At 43.9% G+C, this 19,507-nt stretch overlaps 1 protein-coding gene across 2 annotated transcripts in view; it reads right to left on the bottom strand.

The window, feature by feature from the left end:
* Nucleotides 1-236: 236 nt before the first annotated feature.
* The window catches only part of CNNM2 (cyclin and CBS domain divalent metal cation transport mediator 2), a 144,438-nt gene continuing 125,167 nt past the window's right edge, over nt 237-19,507 (bottom strand). Inside the window, exons 5-8 of one of the 2 annotated variants that reach the window (XM_057736062.1) lie at nt 10,262-10,355; nt 7,374-7,439; nt 2,990-3,174; nt 1,731-2,354 (exon numbers count right to left, since the gene is read on the bottom strand). In XM_057736062.1, coding sequence (XP_057592045.1) covers nt 2,145-2,354; nt 2,990-3,174; nt 7,374-7,439; nt 10,262-10,355 — 555 coding nt within the window. In that variant the 3' untranslated portion in view covers nt 1,731-2,144. Of the gene's footprint in view, nt 2,355-2,989; nt 3,175-7,373; nt 7,440-10,261; nt 10,356-19,507 lie in introns of both variants that reach the window. The other variant, XM_057736063.1, reaches the window with a different exon arrangement.

Below are 19,507 nucleotides of genomic sequence, written 5' to 3' on the forward strand. Positions count from 1 at the left end.
CCAGACCACAGGGACAGCCAGTGCTGTCCCAGCCCAGAGCGCGGCGTTGTGGTGGGGGCGGAACCCTCCCCCCCACCCCGGCAAGGCCCGGGTTTCACTCTATTACAGGGAACTCTCTCATTTCTGAGTCCCCTACAGACAACCCCTGTTCCCTTGTCATATCATACTGGCATTGTGCTCAGCTAGACGCATCTTAAAAGAAAGTGAGACCGTTACACTTGGATGGGTCTGTGTATAAAAGGAGATGCTCATAGTACAGGGTCCCACTAATGTCAAGCTCCGCAGTGGGAGCGCCATCCCACGGTGGTAACTTGGGTGCCGACAGCAGGCCACTCAGCCCGAGGGGGCACCCCGGTGACTTCTACCAGGTGAGACTAGTACTTCGCTCACTAAGGGCCACAACCTTCTGAGGAAGATGCTCTAGGACTGATGTCCCAGAGAAAACGCTGCACCAGGTGCGCACATGACACTGGAGCCACTGAGCTGCTCACCGGGAGGCAAGCCCAGCGTGTTGCTGGTACTTCCCCAACAGCAGCTCCCGCCCGCCAGCGCCCAGACTGGGGTGCACGGTCCTACCTGGAGGAAGGAGAAGAAACTGCCGCTTAGCCCCAGGGCTTCCCTTCGTGCAGTGAGACCCAATGGAGAAAATGCTATCTTCTCGCCTAGGGACTGGACGCAGCGCGGACTGACAGGTCTACATGAAAACTGTGGTCGGTAGGAGTCATTTCAGTGTAGGAATATTGCCGACAAAATGCACATATCCCTTGGGTTAACACGTAAAACACAGATAAGAGAGTTAAGAATTAAGTCACTCAAGAAATACCTCCTGACATTAATTTCACTACACATGATGAATTTGGTATTAAAATAAGACAGAGACACACATGAAATGGCCACAACACACATTTGGTTTCTGAATCCCTGCTCGGGGCCAAACTGACCCTGGCTGTACAGGCAGCCTCTCTGGCGTGGGCCGCGTCTGAGGCGGGAGGCACAGAGGTCCTCGGGTGGGGACACAGCCAGTGCTGGTGGGCCCTGCGGACCCAGGGACAGAGGGGAAGAGGGACAGTTGGCTCCCTGGAAGGAGGGGCAGGGGCTGGCAGTCCCCAGAGTTTCCTCCTTTAGACCCATGGGTCTAAACGTGCCTTCTCGGCAGGGCGCACAGAGCACAGCTGGAAGGTCTGACTCCTTTTCTGACAATGACATACGTCCCAGCGGGAAGGGCAGGGGCGTGGACTCCACACCACGAGTTTACTCGAGGGCCCTGTGGAAGATTTCCATTTGGCATCTGTGTAGCAGCATCTTGGGTTAACAAGAGCAAGGACGGGGCGGTAGGTGACGGCGCTCTGTAAGCTGGGGCGGGGAAGAGGCCTGGCTGAGCTGGAGATCCCAGGCTGTGGCAATGTTGGGGTGAAGCCACCCTGCCTCTTGCAAAGATAAACCATGGGTTTAAAATTCATTAACATTCATTTTGGTGACAAAAATTCCTTAGAGTGGGAGCAAAGCCACATTCCAAGCAAATGTTAAACCTTTCTGAGGGAAAGGGACACCGTTAAACATTAACTTAAACAACACTGAGCTCAGAGGCGACTGTGGGTCCCTGTGCGGGCTTACAGCCTTGCAGGTCTGTGTCATTCATCCTTCAAGTTCGACAGCGACACCCACTGGGGCACAGAGGAAGGGTGCCCCTCCCTGGGGGGCCAAGGAAGGCCACTGGAGGGACGAGTCCATCCTCTTAAGGTCACATCATGGGGTCACAGCAGAGTTCAGACAGAACAATTTGAAACTCTGCAAAAGACACTTTTTAAAAACATCATCTCTCGGAAAAAAATAAATCGCAACAATCTTGAACTTCATGCAAATCGAGGGAGGAGGAGAGCGGATAACAATAAAAGGTACAGCTGAAAAAATAAACATGATTCTATTCGGGTGGAAGAAGTTCATCTCCATAATCTCAAATGCCACGCCCTGGCTGTCAATTTCACATCTCCGGTTTCCATTCCTGCCTTCCCCGGCCTCCTCTGCTGCTTCCAGGAAGGGGACAAAGTCTTTGGTCTCAGGATGTTGCAGGAGGCTGCGTGGCACACAAGCTCACACTAACGGGATTCACGGTCAGATGGTGGGGGCGGGGCCGGGGCGGCGCCCTAGATGGCGCCTTCGCTGTGCAGGCTGTGGTTGGCCTTGGTGTGTGTTACACAGTTCTGTTCATTGAGCAGGTTGGCCGTCTCATCTGGCAACCCGTCGTGCAGCTCCGTAAGAGTCAATTCAATTTTAGTGTTTTCACTGTCTGAAGACTGAGGAGTTTTGTCCATCCGGGATGCCATCAAGGCATTTTGGTATTGCTGTCTTGAGATCTGGGGCCAGGAGATGGTACAGAAAACAAACCAAGATAATGTTTATTTTTAGGTTCTCTTGTCTCCACACGGTATTTATTACACCTTATATCCCCCAAAGGGCCCCTAGCAGTTGCTCTAGGAGAAAACCATCCTTGAGTATAAACTGAGCCACTTTTTAAAGTTCAAGTTGATTCTAGTGAACAAGTCAGTTTTTACTGAAATATAAGCCATTTCCAAATTTTGCCTCAAAATTTCACAGAGACTAGAAAATGGAGATAGGCTTCCATCAGCAAAAGCTGGCTAATCCCCCCAAAGCCATCCTTATTTTGGACTAAGAAAAGAGACCCATCTCCAGGGCAGGAGGTGAGCAGAGGGTCCTTCCCAGAAAGTCTTCCAAGTCTCCCAAAGTCGTGAGCTCATGAAGACCGGCTGAAAGGGTTTACTCTTTTTCTCACCATCTCCAGCTTTCATTCCCTGAAAAAGCCACATTTGATTCGGCAGCTCACTGGACAGAGGCAAGGAGATCGGTGTTCTTCCAGCCGGAGTCATGCGCACAGGAGCTGGAGGCAGGGCACCCGCAAAATGACCAAGGAAGGCTCAGCGCGATGGTGGGGGAGCCTGCCAGGCCCAGCCGAGCCACCCTCTCCTCTTACCTTAACAAACTGGAGATCGGAGAGGGCGCGCACGGAGTAGTCAGGGATGTAGACCTGGAGGAATGAAGAGTTGAGCTGATTGTTGCTGCTCCCCAGTGTCGGCGTCATCGCATCAATCCGGTCACTGCGACTGAGGGAGTCCGAGTGATTCAAGCCGCACGGGCGAGGAGGTGACTTGTTTTCACCTGGAAAAGGAGAAAAAACCCCAACTGCCTTTTAGGTGAGGTAGACGTAACTCCAAGTCAGCTCTTCATTTTCCAAGTAAAGTAATAATGAATAGACAAGCTCAATTAACTTATACCAGCCACCTCAGCCATGCAGCTCAGCTGCAGGGCCTCCTACAGAGCACTCGAGGCTTCTCCTGCAACAGGTTCCAGCCCCGTCCACACGAACAGACCCAGTCCTCCGAGTCTCCAATAGCAAAGACCCCATGGCGGCACACTATGTCAGGAGCACCGGCCAGGGAGGTGAGGCCCGAGATACAGAAGCTACTTGATACAAAACGCGGACTGTAGGAAGGGAACACTGCATTATTTTGCCAGAAGCAAAAAACAAAGGACTCGAGAATGGTCATGAATCAGTGCATGTTTTTAAAGGGATCAAAACAGTTCTAGAAGTCTGCTCACACCATACCTCACAGCCAAGCCTGTTACCTTTGCCTCTGACCCCAGTAAAATCCCTCTCAGGCAGCCCAAGGACATCTCAGGATTTTAAGAACCCTAGAAGACACCAAACCCTTAGAAGGTTTGATTAGGTTCCCTTAGGTGCTGGGGAAGTCTTCAGTGAGATCGACAGTACTCTTTCATTAAAACAAAGTGAAAGGAAATCCAGGTGAGTCTAAGTGTTGCTGCTTTTAAAGGCATGTTCACCCATAGCTTCTAATAAATTTCTTTTTTCTTAAAATTTGTTTATTTATTGGCTGCACTGGGTCTTTGTTGCTGCACACGGGCTTTCTCTAGTTGTGGCGAGCAGCGGCTACTCTTCATTGTGGTGCGTGGTCTCCTCATTGTAGTGGCTTCTCTTGTTGCGGAGCACCGGCTCTAGGTGCGTGGGCTTCAGTATTTGCGGCACATGGGCTCAGCAGTTGTGGCTCACGGGCTCTACTGCGCAGGCTCAATAGTTGTGGTGCACAGGCTTAGTTGCTCTGTGGCATGTGGGATCTTCCTGGAGCAGGAAGGATGGAACCCGTGTCCCCTGCACTGGCAGGCAGATTCCTAACCACTGCACCACCTAGGAAGTCCCCTAATAAATTTCATTAAAAATAAAACCCATCCCCTCGCCAAGGCTTCTTCCATTTTTGCTTTTCTAGTCAAACCTATTGCACAAATATCCATCGGGTGTCCACACTGGATTGCACGATGTCACAGGATTGAAAGGGACCGATTCTTCCACCTGATGGCTGGTCCTCTTTGCAATGTGTCACTGACTGGTTTTCGGCTCGTCCCACCCTTCCACTACGGGAAAGTCTGTCATCACACCCATCAAAATCTGCTCCCCCAACTTCACTCTCCTCCACGCTATGGGGCTCTACCAAGTACCGTCCATTCCTCTGCTACTTAGAATAGCCCTTAAAAGTCTGAAGACAGTTAAGTCTCTTCCTCTCCAAGCTAAATGGTTCAACTGTTCACGTCACATGTTTTATCCCCCCTTACCCATCCTGACCACTGCCTGAGAGTCCATTCAGCAAATGTCCCTCTTTTTTTTTTTTTTGGCTGTGCCATGCAGCATGAGGAATCTTAGTTCCCCAACCAAGGATCGAACCCCTGCACCTTGCATTGGGCGTGCAGAGTCTTAACCACTGGACTGCCAGGGAAGTCCCAACAAATATCCCTCTTAAAACATGACATGCAGAACAAAACATGGCAAGTATTCAAGGAACCTCATATGACAAGTTCCCTTTCTCCTAAAATTTTCATGTCACAGCTTTCCCTACAATTTTCATGTCATGAACCAATTTTCCATTGTTAGTCAAAATTAAACTCAACAGCAGTTCCTCTTGTTGCTTCCACTTATCTACGAGAACAAGGCAAATTAATTTATCAGATGTTGTCTATTTAGATGACCCAACTTAGATGCCCCAACTTTGCTAAGCCTCAGATTCCCTGTCTGTAAAAGGTGAATAGTAATAGCACACCTCGTAAGGTCGGATGAAGACTCAGCATGAGATAAAGTATGTGAAGTGCGTAGCACAGCGTCTGACACCCAGTAAGTGCCTGATAAAGGAGCCTTGTTCACATTATTATATTCTTTCCCATAAGCAGGCTTCCAGACCTCTCCACCACGTGCCTACCCTCAGGATCAAGCTTTGCTGTACTTGTGATAACTCTGCACAGGCTGATGGATAGAACGGTCTGTGAAACAAGGGACCCCGCTGTATCCCTGGGCTTTAGCCCAAAATCTAGATACTTCTGAAATGGTGATTACTTCTGTGGGTTACAATTTTAGGTTATAAAAACAAAATGTTTTTCTTACTGATCAGACCCTGTGCATCGCCAGATCACTGGCTGAGGCCTTACACAGCGCTTCTCAATCTCCTGTTGTTTCCTCTGAGGAGGATTACATGGCAATTTCCCTGGTCTCCCAAAGTATCTAGACTCCTAGTCAGCTTCCTCTCAACCCACTGCCCTCTGTTTTTTGAGATATGAACCCTCTCCTTTGCCAGGAACCCACTGCCTGGCGTCACAGCCACAGTCTGGAGCAGTAGACCGTTTTCCAGGACCTCTTCTGCATCTCGACAGGAACCAGCACAATCACCTTTCATCGACATGTGGTGAGATGTGCGAGTCTTCGCACCAAGGAGAACCAAGACTCTAAGTGGCCACTGCCCAGTGCAGGTCATATTTTGCTGCTAAATTTATGTGCCAAGGTTTTATGCCAATAATGATGAAAAAAAAACTTTCAATTTTAATTCCTCTCATGCCTTCTCAGAATTGTTTTCTTTCTGTTTTTTTGCCTTGGCTTATTTTAGTCATCCTACCTAGGAATCCTTTCATTTGCTAGTAAGCTAGAAAGACACAAAGAAACATTCCCAGCCTCCTCCCTTAGAGCCACCAGGCACCATGTGGAACTGGCTGGAAATCACTGGTGTAGTTCAACCCCCATTTATCAGGCTTCGTATTGTTGTAATGCCAGCACCTCAAAGGTATGGACCCACAAAATAGATTTTCTTACTACTAGATCAAATGGAAGGGGCAGAACTAAGAAATCTCTAAGTTCTACAGAAAAAGTAAAACACAAATGACATTTCCATGAGCTTCACCCAAATGTCACTTTACTTCCACATCTGTGACATTTTAAATCGGTAGCAGATGCCAGCAAATAAAATGGGAAGGAAAAAATACAAACACACATATAAATACATACTTATGCATACATATACGTATACATACACATCTGTATGTGTATATATGTACAGTCTGTCAGCTGATTTGATTCCAATAGCCCCATGAGTAATAGCTTATGCCCAAACAACCCCTTTTTTTCTTAAGAACAGGACCTGAGAGAATATTAGCTTCTTTCTAAGACAAGTACTGCCTCCTTTACCAAATATCAGCATTTTAGAGTTTTGCTGAAACTGGATTATGAAATACAAATTTCGTAAGATTTTAAAATATAAGCTGTATGGAAGAAAATAAATACAGAAAAGTTGTACTACCAAACAGGAAAGCCCAGCAATTTTAATTAAAGAGAGATTAAACCTTTGCCTTTCTTTTTTAGCAGCTGGACATAATAGCCAGGCATGACCACACTCTCCTGCAGGGCAATAACCAGCAGCTCGTGAGGAATGTGCACAGCACTAATTTCAAAACAAAGAGAGAGACAGGAGAAGCGTGGCCACCTGCCCAGCAAAGGGTGGAAATACATGCACCTTGTTCACATGGATGCCAGAAAAAGGACCAGAGAAATAGGAATGTTGGCGCCTCTGCGGATGGGGTACTTTCTTGTGTATCAAGAAAAGTTCATAGTCCTTCAGCTTTTTGGCTGCCGGTGTTCTGCATAAGAATCCTCGGGTTTGGGGGTCTCTGCAAATTTCACGCACCATGACTTTGCTGAGGTCACCGAAAGAACCAAAGGGCAGCCCCAAAAATCCAAGGTCAGCAGTGTGGGTGGGACAAGCAGGGAACCCATGTCAGAGCCACTCTCTCCTTCCCAGTATCAACACCGTTCATGTTCCAAGATTCCCTTCCCATCTCCCAAACCCTTTCCGCATCTACTGTGGGCTTATGCTTTCCTGGATAGCTCACTAGGTCACAGAACCGTGGAGTTTTAGAGCTCAAAGAAAAACTGAAAAGGGACCAAATAAAGGGAGCAGACTTGGCCAGCCGGGCTTTGGTGGGGTCAAGGGAGGCAATCAGAATTATGAAAAGGAAACATGCAGAATTACCTGGAGAACCTGCTGCTAACAACTCTGTTCTGCTGACAACAAAGGTACGAGACAGGGACAAAGGAACTGAAAAATGGAGAAAAACAGGGTGAGACTGTATCAAAAGGCAAGAAAGGAGCTCTCTGTAATCAAGGGACAGGAGTGGATACCTGTTCTACCCATATGAGCGTTCAGTTCCAGAAATGCAGAAGCCTATATGATATTATATAAACCAATAGAACACACACTGCTTTCCAGGAAGAGGAAACCTAATCACATGCTTCTTAACTAACCTAGAAATCTCTTCAGCCATTAATACCCAATTGCAGATTAGAGCTCAAAACGTGCCCCCAAGGACTTCAGTCACAGCTAGCCACACAAAGCGGAGCCCGACTCATCCAGGGCCCCCAGAGCATGAGCCCCGCCGCCTGTGCCAGCACCTCGGTGCTCCTTCACTGCGCAGCCGACAGCGTCCCTGTCTGTGGCAAGCAACTATTCGATTCCTTTACCTTCTTAATTAGTCTGATTGTAACTCTGACCGGATGCTTTGAAATTTCAAAGTATTCCATAGCAATCCAAAGTTCCTCTAATGAGGAAGGTAAGTGAAGAACATCATACGCAGATCTCCTGGGAATGGCAGACCAAAGTCAATCAACATGCCCTACCAGGCAGGGGTCATATGTTCCGGGCAGGTTTTTGCTTTTTTTGTTTTTAAATTAAGGTATAATTGAAAAATAACTGGGCAGGTCTTGATGACTGATTACAGTAGGGTCTTTCCAGGCAATCACCATTAATAAACGTTATCTTGAGATTACTGTACTAATTGTATCTCTCAATGAATATACAAGATCCTAGATCCTAATTGTAAAGTCAAGTAAAACACCGGGCTTTGTAGTAAGTAAGATGCTATTAATGAAATTCCCTTCCCTCCGAGCATTTCCACACTGGGTAAGGCGATTGTAGCCCCGCACGCTTTCTATACGGAAGGCCTGGTCTTCAATTCCTTTTCTTCATGTGATTTACCCTTATATAAATCCATAATTCAATATGAACTGGACTGATTTTTAGGTTTCAAGAACTAGTGATCAATAAAAATGTACAACTTAACTCCTCTAGCTTTCTTTTCTAAGCTACCTTATATATATCTGATTCTGCTAACCTGGGGCTAATCTGAGGTTGGTGGCCAAGCAATAGTCACAATCTCAACACCTACTTGTGTTATACAAACATTTCCTCTTGTGCTTTAAAGGCTGCAAAGCACTCGTGTAAATATCATCACATCCTATTCTAATAATCTCAGGAGGTAATCTTATATCCTTTTAATAATGAGGAAGCCAAGGGCCTCTCTCAGTCAGGTAACCATAAATGGAACTCCGGCTGTCACTCAGGTTTTCTTGGCCTAGTTAAGAATCTCTCCATCCTCTTGCAAGCAGTGAAAACAGAAGATCACCTTCAAGTTTACAGCAGACATCTACTAATTAAGTGGGGTCAGACAGGCTTGTGTTCACACTGGGTGTCAGACAATGAGGACAATGGCCCACGTCACTCAAAAACCTGCAGCAGGGCAGTGAGGAGATGCACTGGGGGCAGGGGAGGTTTAGAAACGGCAGAGAATTCTTGACGTCTCCCTGGCTTCCTAACTGTAACATCTCCAGGCACCTGAGACGTTGTGTGGCGCAGCAGATGAGGGCCAATGGCACAACACAGACTTGTCTGGAGGTGTCCCTCCCTCTTTTGAGACTGGTTTTCAGAAGTGACAGCATTCTTCTAGGATGGGCTAATTTTAAGTTTGATGTTTATAAAAGACGTTTCCTAGCACAGCATGTCATTTGGTATTTTGGCCACAAGGTGGTACTCCAGCCTCCGTTACCTGCCTGCCCTGTTCCAGCGGGGATGAGGTAGCGAAGCAAGGCCAAGAGGGACCATTCAAGTCCCATTCCAGAGGTGACCCAAGTACCTGCGTCCATGTTCCTACTGGACACACACTGCCTTCTGGCATCTTGTGCTCAGAGCCCGGGGTCCAGACCCCGTGGCACCCCCACCCTTCGTTGGCTGACTTAACTGGCCAGCTCTCTAGCTAAGAAGAGCTGGCTTATAGGCAATGGATATATATTAACAACCTCAACTATCCTCAGAAAAATGCAAATTAAAAAACATCCAGAATAGTTAACACCTAAAAGATTCAACAGTGTCGAGCGATGGATGTGGAGTGACGGGAACGCTGGTCAGCACGGGCAGGAGTGGGACTGCCTCAGCCCTCCCGGGAAACTGTGGGGCAGCAGCTGTTAACGGTGACCCTGCCTACATATACACTCCTACATATACACCCAACAGAAATGTCTTCAAAGGATGTGTACAGTGTCACAGCCACACAGTTCACAGTAGCCCCCAAACAGGAAACGACCCCAGTGTCCATCTGCAGTGAAAAGAATACATGCATTGCTGTGTGTTCACACCATGGAACACTATACAGAGTTTAAGCTCACACAGCAGTACAGATGCATGTGACCAGGACAACACTGGGGAGGAGGAGCCAGACTCAATGTAACACATCCTGTATAATTCCATTTACCTGAAGTTCCAAAACAAACAAACAAACAAAAACTAGTCAGTACTTAGAAGTCAAGATAGTGGTTAATTTGGGGAGATAGTGACTAAAGGGGAGGGTGGTGGTGGGAGTTCTCTGGGGTTGCTGATGTCCTGTCTCTTGATCTGGGAGCTGGGTTCAGTTTGTGAAAATTCATGGAGGTATATATGTATGATGTGAGCAGTTTTTTTCTGTATACACGATATACAATAAAAAGTTCAAAAAGTAAATAAATAGGGTTAGCCGGCAGGTACAGAGAGAAAGATGACAGTACAAGGGCATGATTTCCTAGCCTTGCCCTGAGGCTGAGAAGGAAACTCACCTGGGGAGGCTGTAAGGGCCATGACACCATAGTACGAAAAAGCACTGGCTTCAAACTTCATACCTTCTTTCCCAGCTTCTACTTCCACTTTCCCCTGTGAAAAGAAAAAAAAGGGAGCATTTTCAGTCCAATTACATGCATTTCTTTGCAAATTTTATGCAAGATTTAGTCTTTCCTCAGATTTTTATCTAAATTCCTTTCCCAACAATCCCAAGGAAGTTAAAAAAAAAAAAAAAAGCCTCAGATAATCTTTCCCACTTAGATGGGGGGAGGGTTAATTCATCTTAAATATGAAAAACTGCATTTAGCTGGAGATGCAGAGTTAACAGTAGTGTGACGTTTAATTTCCATGAGTCCACTTAGTATTTTCCAGCATCCCAGTTTGTGGATTCTTCAAGAGCCCTCCCAGTAATAAAAAGATGAGGCTCTTGTTCCATCCACGGGACAAACACTGAGAAGGTGCTCAGTGATGGTCACCTAAGCAGTCCCACGGGAGCCCAAGTCGGAGCAGAGTCAGGGGCAAGGGCCAACATGGGTTGTGACCATCCAACAGGGAGGACTACACCGGCTCCCAGGGGCAGAACTCTTATTTCCCCAGCATGGGTCCTGACCAACTGAGCAGACACCTCGCAGGCCAACCCCCGGTCATCCAGACACCGCAGAGGCACTGCAGCACCGTGGTACCTCTCGGACAAGCACCTTAAGAGATCCTGTTTCATTAGGACAAAACCTCTTCCAAGGTTCTCCCTTTTCTTTCCTTCCTCGAACTTGACTACAACTTCTTCACTCTCATCATCTCCTCCGGGACAAACTGGGCCTTCTTCATCCCTCTAGCCTTATGGGTCACCATAATCCCTTCAGGGTGCTCAACGTGCATTTTCTGGGCTATTGAAGAACCCTCAGAAGTGAGTTGCATTCTAGATTTCCAAGCCAAGGGTCAGAACAGCTCTTGCTCATCTCACCTATAATTACTGCCTCTCCAGTAAGAGGGTACCTTTACAAAGGTGCATCCTTTACCATGGGTAAACAAAAATTAAGCTACCATTCATTGAAGAGAAACTGTGCTAACAATTCACAGTGCTTATTAATCCATTTAACGCTCACAACTCTACGAAGCAGACACAATTACCACCCCCTTATGAATCAGGAGAGCAGGGCTCACAAAGATGACGTAACCGAAGAACAAGCTCTTCGCCAACATGCTACACGGTGCCACCCACGGGCACAGACTGTTGCTGTGATCACCCCCATTGCTCTACACCAGATCCCCACTATGGAAGCCCTTTCTCAAATCCCTTATTCAGAAAACTATCTGTTGTCTCTCTCTTAGGTTTTCCCTTCACTCAATAGAAAACATTAGTTTTAACAATCTTCCACCAATTTTCTTGCTGTAATATAAAATCAACCTGTGAACCAACAGGCACTAAAAAGCCTGCCCATGCAGGGTCCTCAGGAGAGGCTGTGCAGCCTCTTGAGAAAGCAGCCCTTGCTCCTCTGAGAGCATGCAATCCTGGAAAGGGAGAGCCCATGACACTCAATGATACAAGGCAGTAAACAAAAATTCTACATGAGGAAAAAGACAAGAAGAATATACGGAGCTCAGAGAGAAAAAACTACTTCCTGTCCTTGTCTAAAGATAAATTTTATACAGGAAAGAGAATCTAAGGAGGAGTAGGATTTGAGCCAAGAGAAGGGAACGGTGTCGAGGAAGGTGAGAGGTGGGTGACAGCAGACTTCCAGGCTCAGGAAAGAAGGGGAGATAGGTTTGGAAAAGCAGTTTGGTGCGCAGGTCGGACTGTGGAACAGCTCCTTGAAGGCGGGCTAATGAGGTCAGGTCCTTGAGCAGAGGAACACGGTTTCAGGAAGATCAAGTCCAGACGTACACGAGAGCAGTAACCACAGGATTGGGAAAAGATCGCTATGAGATAAGGAATCAGCGTACTTTGGTGAAAGCATAAGGGAGAAAGAAGTGTAAGGAGAGAGTGGGGCATCGATAAGCACGGGGGAAATCCACTCTGAGCAACGTGAAGAACGGGGACCCCGTGAGTGGAGACGGCAATGCGGGGAAGGGGCTGCGTCGGTGATGGGGGCCGGGACGAGAGGACAAATCCCCTTTAAGAAAACACGGCCTGTTGAAGAGTCCATCAAGAGGTTGACATGGAAGGACAAAGGTCAGGGAAAAGGTCAGAACTGAAGACAGGGGTCTGAGAGAGAAGAGAAAGTGGATAGAGAAAAGGAGCAACTGCAGCCTGTGACTGAGAGTGGGAGGAGGAAAAGAAACCAATATGGGACCAAAGGGAAAACAGACATAAGGAGAAGCAGACAATCGTGTCACCACATAAGCTAGGAGAGGGAAGAACCTCAGGGGCAAGTCAGAGTCACTGAGGAGGGGGCCACTGGGGCCTGAGGGAGTCTCTTCCTGAAGAAACCGGACAGTGGAGGGGATGGGAGGGCAGGCGGGACAAAGCGCAGGCAGCAGGGTCACCAGCGGAGATGCCAGCAGCCTGGGGTCAGGTGAGGGCTGCTTAGGGTTAGGGAAATCGGGGCAGAAAGGGCAAGAAGTTAGTGGATGGAGAGGAGGTGGGAACTCAAGGAGCAAAAGCCAAAAGCTGGCAGGAAAGAACGGGATGCAGAGTCCCTGAGGGAGGCGGAGCGACACCATAGAGGCGGTGAGCAACAGAAATGAACGTGCTCCCCGGTGTACACCTTCAGTTACTTATCCATTCCTTCATGGACTAATCCTTGATTTTGTATCAGAGAGCTAGGATGCACATATATGCTATTTGAAACTGTCTGCCTCATTGACTGTAAGCTCAAAAGTGGCTGCAGGACCATCTTGTAACCTGCACTGCTATGCACAAAATCAGGAGGGAGGACCAAATGCCGCAGAGTGACTTCCATCTCTGTGGATCTCCTGTTGATCTGGATCTTTTATTTACTTATTTATTGCTTAAAACAAGTTACAGGGCCTTCTGTGTTCTGTGTCCCTGCAAATGGGTATCAGCTCTGGAACCCCTGTGCACCCTGGCCTCTCTGGAGACTCCCCCAGAAGCTGTGAATCTATGAATGAAATCAGGACAACTGCTCAAAGATTTGCAGGCCCCTCAGCTGATCTCTCCTCTGCACCCCCCCAAGACAGGTCGGCAGGTGGGGGCAGGATCCGCTATCTTCCTTCTGGAGTCTACCTAATCTAGATCCATCAGATTACAAGGCAGGTATACTAGGTCAGTGGTTCCCAGCTGCTTGGATTCCAAGAACTAGGAAAACCCATCTTCCTCCTCAGAAACAGAGAGAGGGTTGCCACATTTTTATTTGATAAAATAAAGATTTTTTAAAACACAGCTATCTACTGTGACCATCATTTCACAAAAGCCCAGATATTAACACCCAAATATAGAAAATATATTTCACAATAACAGGTCTTTAAGCAGAATACATACAGCTTCATGAAGAAACTCACTGCAACTGTCTTTATTTTTCTCATTTTGCCTCAAACTGGCAAAAACTTTGTCAAGCACCAGCATTTACGAACCACTGCACTAGACTAATTTTGCTTCAGTTATAAAACTGCAGTAGAGGAGAGGAGCCCTGCAGTTCTTTCCGTTCTAACATTCTGTGATTCTGCAATTCCAAAAGTTTAAAAAACTACCCAGCCCTATATCCTTCTCTAGAGGAGTGAAGCTTTCCTGGCAGGCAAGTTTTAGAAACATCCAGTGAACACATTTATTATTCACCTATATGTATCAATGACTCAAGAAAGTGACCATTTTCCAGTACACCTACCAGTACACAAAGCAGCGCTGCTCCATGAGGAAACAGCCTGCCTGGCTCAAAACTCAACCAGGTATCTTCTCAGAAAACAACTTTTTCCATATAGGCAAAGAGCTACATCAACAATCTTACTTTTGAAACATTCTCGAATTTGTTCTAGTTTAGTGTATCACCAAAAAAAAAAAAAGAAAGAAAAATCAGGACAGGATAGTCTCCCAAAGGAAGCGAGGGCTTCGTGTTGGTGAACTGACAAAACAGGAAGAAGGCTTCACTGTCCCAAGCAAAGCTGGCTCCCTGAGTAAAGTTACTACCTAGTCCTTTGGCAAGAGGTATTAGATAACTCTTTTCAAAGTTTCTAAGTATTCACAAAGTACTCAACAGTCACATGCTGTACCTGGCCTCAAGGCAGAAGCCTAAGCTATCCTTGCTGGCACAAACAAGATCAAGCAATCAATGGAGGCCTTGGACTCAAGGCTGAAGACCCTCAGATCCTATATACTGAGCACCTACTTGGTCTCCCACTCACTCTAGAATTGAGTTATTTTTTCATTTTGTTTTTGCTTTTTAAATCACCATCACAAAGCAGGGTTTGACACCTAAAAGGAGGTAACAAAATGCCAGGGGCATAAACGCCAGGTTGTGTTCACCAGCACTGCCCAGCAGAAGGGGAAGCACCACTCAGACATTCTCTAGCAGCATTTTTCAATCTGGAGTCCACAGATGTAGTCCTGGGACTCAGCAAGTTTGCTTCATAAACACTTAAATTAAAAAAAAATTTTTTTTGACAGTCAAAAATTAATTTATATATATCTCGGGCTATCTGGTTGACCATCTTCTAACCAAGTGCTGCCACCAGATGTCAGTGCCAGCATTTGCCTTAGTGCTCAAATCTCTGTTAAGAAGTTGTTCTTACGACATGAATCATAGAGGCTAAGCCTTGCTACTCAACCAGCTGGGAGCTTGTGAGAAATGAAGCATTTCAGACTCCGCCCTAGATGTACTGAATCCCCAAGGGATTCCCAAGCACACTGAAGTGTGAGAAGCACTGACCCAAATAGAAGGAAACAGAGGAGGACAAACAATCCAGTCACACCCAATAGAGGCCAAATAACAGCACACACTGCACAAACGTACAGAGTAGCTCCAACTGAGCACAGGGCTGGAGGGTGCTGGCACACGGGGCCTCGCCAGGCACATGGGGACCCAAGTGTGCTGAATGCAAGAGCTGGCGCCAGAGCTCCCTGCTACCGTCCTGGGACCATTGGCACTTTCCTACTAGCCAATGTCATTTACACATTTGAAATACTAATTACAAACTTGTTTTCTTTACTGTTCTGTGTAAGAGTTCTTAGCTCAAAGGGTTCAAAGGAGCTCATATTAGTTTACACACATTTACAAACATTTAATTTTTTAAAAAATAGAGTCAACACTAGGTATCTAAGTAATTTTTCTCTTTAACATGGCTGTGTTATCTGTACACAACTCAAGAGTGAGGAAGCACTATTCACTGCGACACCTAGACCCTACAACTCAAAACTCCATGAGAAGGTTTGGTACTTAAGGCTTAAATTCCTCTCCCAATAACAAATAAGATGATATTAAATATTGTCAAGGGCTGTTTAGTTCTAAGATGCTACCTGCCACCTCCGCAAAAGAACAGATTTCACTCCACAGGGAAAAACCCTTTCGAATCTATGTCAGAAGTCCTAAAAAGGAGAGTGGGGGGGCAATTGAACAACAAAAAACCTGGGGCATGAAATCAATAAAAATTAACACCAGGAAAAAAAGTGTCCCTTTCTACTGATTATATAATTGGCAAAGAAAAAAGCTATTCCTCTTGTTTTCCTATTATTCTTTATATTTGCTAAAATCATAACCTGATTAAGTGTTGTATAAGAACAATCCTATTTTTCATTTGCTTAGACATTTTATTCCCCAAAGGATCAACAAATCCTTCAGGGTAAAATATCAACTAGATATATTAGAAAAATGGCTTATAATAGTTATAATTACATGAACACTATCTTTGACATATTTTTGTACATGCTTTCTACTTCTTTTATGCCCATATAATGATCTCTCATATTATCATACTGAAATTTGATTAGCTTAGACATATGGACTATTTCTACTGCTTTAATTATAAATGATAGATTTACTATAAATCTACCGCATAAACAGCTTTATTTTTTTTAAAAAAAGCAATGATTTCTTGAGATGCATGTATGTGAGGGATTGTATACATCGTACTCCCAAAAGGAAGCTGCCAGTTTAAGGATGTGATTGGTTTTACAAAATTTTTTTCTTTTTTCATCACTGTTCATCATGGATTTTTACAAAGATTTTTTGTTTTTGTTTTTGGTTTGTTTTCCAAATCAAGGATGGATGCTTAATTTTGTCAGCTGCCTTCCTGATATCTATTGATGTGACGAGTAGAGGGCTTTTTTCCTTTAGTGCTTCCCTAATTAACACGGCGTATTTAAGTTTTGTTGTCCTTCTATTAAACTAGCCCTGAATACCTAAAATAATCCTAATTCAGTCACAGTCACAGTGAATAACTCTTTGAGTCTGTTATTGGTCTCTAACTGCTACCTTTTTATTTAGGAACTCTCCATCAATGTGGACAAGTGAGACTGGCCCAGAACAATACCAGACTTTAGATTAGGTCATGTCGTAAAGAATGCATTTAACTATCAAATCATCTTGTTCTATTTGTACAATATAGAAATTGAGTTCTTTAGAGTCTCAATTTTTTTTTCAAGTGATTCCTTTGATGCTAGCTGCTTTTTTTTGGAGGAAAGAAGAACTTCTAGTTTTTTTTTCCCTCTTACCACATTAATTATGCCAATAGAATACTGATTTTGTTAATCTTTTAAAAGAATGAATCGATTTTATTTATGGGATGTAAAACTTTCATTTTAAAAGTCATTTTCATGACAATTATTTAATTTGTTCTTCTTTTTAGTTTATTGCTTTGTTCTATTATAGAAAATTACAGATACATTTTTTTCTTATGTAAGTACTTAGAGGAATAAAATTTAAAACTTTGATATACTGTGTACACAGTATTTCTATTATTTAATAGTCTTTTATGATGTTCTATATATTTTATGATATTCTATATATTTTCTCCCTGATTCAGTTGCTATTTAGGGTTTTTATAGTTTGCCATTAATTCTATTTTTTAACAAGTCTTTATTTAAATAGGTAGTACATACACATGGAAATTCAAAGGGAGAAGTCAGTCTCCCTTCCACCCTATTCCTAGTCCTCCAGGCCGCCTCCTTAGAGGCAACGATTATTATCAGTGTGTGTGTGTGTGTGTGTGTGTGTGTGTGTGTAAAAGAAAGACAGGTTTGGGGTTTTTTTTTTCTTCTTCTTACACAAATAAGAGTAGATTATACACTCTTCTATACATCATGTATAAACTTTTGTAAGAAAATTCATCACAATTTTAAAATAGCTTAGTACTTTTCAATTATGCATTTTTATGTCTAAATTTCATTATGATCTATGCAGGTAGTTTTATGAAATTTCTTTCTGAATTTACTAGAATTTACATGTGACAGAGCATATGACCAATTTTTATGAAGGATTCACATAAAACATTTTTTAAAGTGTATTTCCCTGGCTTTATGTTTAATTTTATTCAACTTGGTTAATTTTTTATTTTATTATTTATACAATTTAAAACTAACATTTTTTCTTGCTCTTTTATGATGTTGGAAAAAATTTTCCAACAAAATTATGTTCCTATCCATTTCTACTTTTATATGTGTATTTTAAGTTATTTAAGGCATGTAGAGCCAATAAAATTTTCTTTCACTCTTTATTGTGCTTTTATCACAATACATTTTAGTGAAAAAATCTACTTTCTTAGATAAAACTTGAAGTGCCTTTTCATTCAGATGTAGCAGGAGGTATGTGTCCCATAACCTATAGGATATTCTTTTAAGGACACTTACTTAAATGGCTTGCTTTGAATAAATTAGACTTTATTTTATCCAGAGTTTAAACTCAAAGTGATGTTTCTATTTATAATTATATTCCAAACATTAATTACTTAACAAAAGACTTTTCCTAGTATCTGCATGTCTGCAGAAGAGGGCAGCCCGCTGGCACTGAGGCCATGAAAAGAAGGCAGCTACAGCTGCTTTCTTCTGGTTTAATGCTCTTGAAATACAGTGGAACATGTTCAATGACCTGGCATGAATTTCCAATGATGGATTAGTGATATTTTAGGGTGGAATATACTCTGTAAATGGTGACAGCTATGCTAGACTGACAGGGTATTATGATATTTCATTTTGTCATACTCTGGATACCTCAGGTAACTGGCTAGCCTGCAAGAATATGATTTTCACCAAACTTTATGATTCAAACACCTCCATAAAACCTTTAAATCTTTATAAAACCCCCATAACATCATCAGTTCCAAGAACTTGTCACATTTATAAAAATATTTTACATGACATAAGTATTCAAATATAGGTACATAGACTAAAAGCCTTATCAAAAATATCTTTAAAGGTCTGCTTAAAAAGGGACAAGGATTATGAAGTCCCTCTTCCATAATACCTATTTTTAGATCTATCAGCCAGGAAATGGCTTTCTTACATAGCAATAGAGCATTACTGAATCAGAATGCATAAATGCTAACTATATAAAAATCGATGCCTGAAAGCCACAGAGTTTCTAATATTACTGAAATTCACAATGTCTGTCCTCAAAGTTCTCCTAAATAAACTGTCTTTAACGTAATTCAGTTTCTCTAGGTTTAAGAAATATTCACATCCAGATTTCATGAGACACATGAATGCTTTACTCCTTCACTGTAGTAAATAAATTCCCGGCAGCCCCCTCAGAGTTTCAAGCCTGTCCATCCCCAGAGAAAAAGAAAAACACAATTCAGGATTGAATGAGGTAGAAGAATCAGGGTACTGACTTAGAAAACCTGCAAACAGAAGTTTCCAAGAAACACTGTATGAAAGCAGTATATGCCCAGTTAATCCACAGACTTTTCTACAGTTCCTCACTTCTGCTTCCACAACTCACTATACAGTCCAAACACGGGGCATGAACACAACACTTCCCAGGGTTTCTAACATCTAGACATCTGATAAGAGTTATTTTCAAATAAAAAGGACCTTCTTAATTCATTCAGAAAATTGGGACTTGCTGGACTCATGTAAATTGTAGATGGGCCTACCAAGTGCTACTTGTACTCTTATAAAGATCCCTCCAATTCTTACCTAGGAAGTAACCAAGAAATAGGAGATGCTTAAGGGGCTAGTATTCTTGTACTGAAATACACTTGGAATTCCTATAAAAGTAATTCCTCAATAAAGAGGTACAAGAAATCAATAAACCCAGCACGCTATTCATTGATCATGCTATTCACCTTGGTCTCCATGCCAAGAGCTGTGCTCTACCAAGCGAAACTGTGGGATAACAAGGGCTTCCTGTCAACTCAAG

The sequence above is a fragment of the Hippopotamus amphibius genome, chromosome 5, assembly GCF_030028045.1.
Source record: "Hippopotamus amphibius kiboko isolate mHipAmp2 chromosome 5, mHipAmp2.hap2, whole genome shotgun sequence".
NCBI lineage: Eukaryota > Metazoa > Chordata > Mammalia > Artiodactyla > Hippopotamidae > Hippopotamus > Hippopotamus amphibius.